General features: G+C 35.3%; 1 protein-coding gene across 1 annotated transcript in view; it reads left to right on the plus strand.

The window, feature by feature from the left end:
* LOC106874174 (signal peptidase complex subunit 2) overlaps positions 1 to 2,411 on the plus strand; it is a 16,594-nt gene that overhangs the window by 11,504 nt on the left and 2,679 nt on the right. The window contains exon 4 of the mRNA XM_014921825.2: positions 1,995 to 2,129. Coding sequence (XP_014777311.1) covers positions 1,995 to 2,129 — 135 coding nt within the window. The remainder of the gene's footprint in view (positions 1 to 1,994; positions 2,130 to 2,411) is intronic.

The following is a 2,411-nucleotide window of genomic DNA, read 5'->3' on the forward strand; positions in this document are numbered from 1 at the left end:
CACTACTAACTTGGTCGCCCAGATAGCGGAAGCTATCGACTACCTCTAGTTTTTCACCCTGGAATGAGATAGAAGTTGTTTCCTGTTTGTTTGCAGTCTTTATTGCACCTGAACATCTGCCACAAACAAAAACTAACTTGCTAGTTAACCTGCCTTTGATGTTGCTGCACCTCTTATGTGTCTATAGCTTGCACCGGGTACATCTTATAGAGTTACTACCTACTCCTTTTCTACATACTGAGCAGGGCCATCTACCTGAAGGGGTTTGTGTTTTATCTACCTTCCTACTTATTAGGATTTTGGTTTTAGCTAGGTTGACTCTAAGGCCCTTCAATTCTAGACCTTGCTTCCACACCTGAAACTTCTCCTCTAGTTTGTAATAAATAGTCCAATGAAATTACAAATGCTGTGTCCTGTCAGTGAGATTTAGGTTTACTTGTCCTGTATGTGTGTATTATATACGAGAAAAACCTGTAATAATTGAAATAGAAAAAAGATGGATTTCATATACGAACTTCTGTTTGTTCTTCAAGTTGCAATCCAGTAACTTTTAGTGTTTGGCCCTGTCTTTTAGTAATGTTCATGGCAAAAGAAAGTGGGATAGGAAACTGTAAGGGCTTAAATTTGAATAGAACATTAGATGATATAATTGGTATGCAAGGGATGAAGACAGTGTCACGTTTACCACAACCAGTGAGAATATTTGCTTCAATGCAGTTCACCATAGGTTTGTGCACAGTTAGTGTTGCCTCCCTTGAACCATTTATTTTCATTTTATGGGACGTGTACCACAAATAGTGAGAATATTTGTGAACAATTAGTGTTGCTTCCTTTGAACCATTTACTTTCACTTTGTGGGGCAAACAAACTGACAGAATCTCTCTTTCATATATGTAGATTAATAAATTACAAATTTATGTAATAAATTTGAGTTTATAAGTTGTGAGCAAAATATCATCAGGGAAATATTAAACATTAAAGAATTACATGATGAACAATTTGTTCTTTCCAGCAGAGTAAATATATGAAATTATATGTATTTCTTAGTGTATGTATGGTAAGTAGCTTGCTATAGGTGTAGGAATGGCTATATGTTAAGTAGCTTGCTTACGAAACACAAGGTTCCATGTTCAGTCCCACTGCGTGGCACCTTGGGCAAGTGTCTTCTACTATAGCCTCAAGCCGACCAAAGCCTTGTGAGTGGATTTGGTAAGCAGAAACTGAAAGAAGCCCGTCGTATATATGTATATATATATATGTGTTTGTGTGTCTGTGTTTGTCCCCCCCAACATCGCTTGACAACCGATGCTGATGTGTTTATGTTCCCATAACTAAGCAGTTTGGCAAAAAAGACCAATAGAATAAGTACTAGACTTACAGAGAATAAGTCCTAGGGTCGATTTGCTCAACTATAGGTGGTGCTCCAGCTTACATACATGAACACAAATTCAAATCTGTTTAATCAATGGACATAGATATTTATAACGTCTGTACGTAAATTTTTTTTATATATATATATTTACTCTTGTTTTAGTCATTATAGGGTGCATTTTTGGAAACAGTTGAGGGTTGATGGCAAAAGGAAGGGCATCCAGTTGTAGAGAATCTGCCTCAGCAAATTCCATCTGACCCTTACAAGCATAAAAAGTGGATGTTAAAACAATGGGGTGTGTGTGTGTTTTACGTAGTTTGAATATTTTATTTGAGAGAAAACTGATGATCTCTCTACACACCCCTTACATCCTTGAGAGCTCCCAATGCTCCCAGTGGGGTACTACTATCCTCAGGCTAAGAACCACTGGTTTAGCTATTTCTACTACACTAAAAAAGATTTATTATGAATAGGTCATTAAAAATATGTGCTGTTAATAAATCGTTCTTTCTTATATATAATTTCTTCTTCCAACATGTCATTCTTTATTTGACACTATTAAAATGTGAAAATGTTGAAGCTCCAGTTTGTCTCCCTTATCGTTTCCTTATCTGAAAAACAGATATTTTTTCTTGATGGCTATTCTCACACTTTACACATCTTACAAAGAGAAAGGAATATTTCTCGTGGCACTACAGAAAGACCCTGCCGGTGTTGATCCGGACAATGTGTTGACCATTTCATCTTATCTCAAAAAGTTAGTGTGTTGTTATTTTAATACATTTCCTAATATAGGATCTCTTGTTAATGTTTACCAACATCTTATCTATCTGTGTGTTGAATTAACGTTATTGTTTTGAAGCAAGTTTAAAAATAACATTGGACTATTTACTGATAGGAGGACTCAGTACTGAAAGAGTCAAACTTATAAAATCCATATTGACTTGGATTTCAGTTTCACCTTACTGCTTATTGCTGCACTTGTCAACAATTATTTTATGACATTTATATAATAAATTATATATATATATATATATAT

The sequence above is a fragment of the Octopus bimaculoides genome, chromosome 7 (assembly GCF_001194135.2).
Source record: "Octopus bimaculoides isolate UCB-OBI-ISO-001 chromosome 7, ASM119413v2, whole genome shotgun sequence".
NCBI classification, from domain to species: domain Eukaryota; kingdom Metazoa; phylum Mollusca; class Cephalopoda; order Octopoda; family Octopodidae; genus Octopus; species Octopus bimaculoides.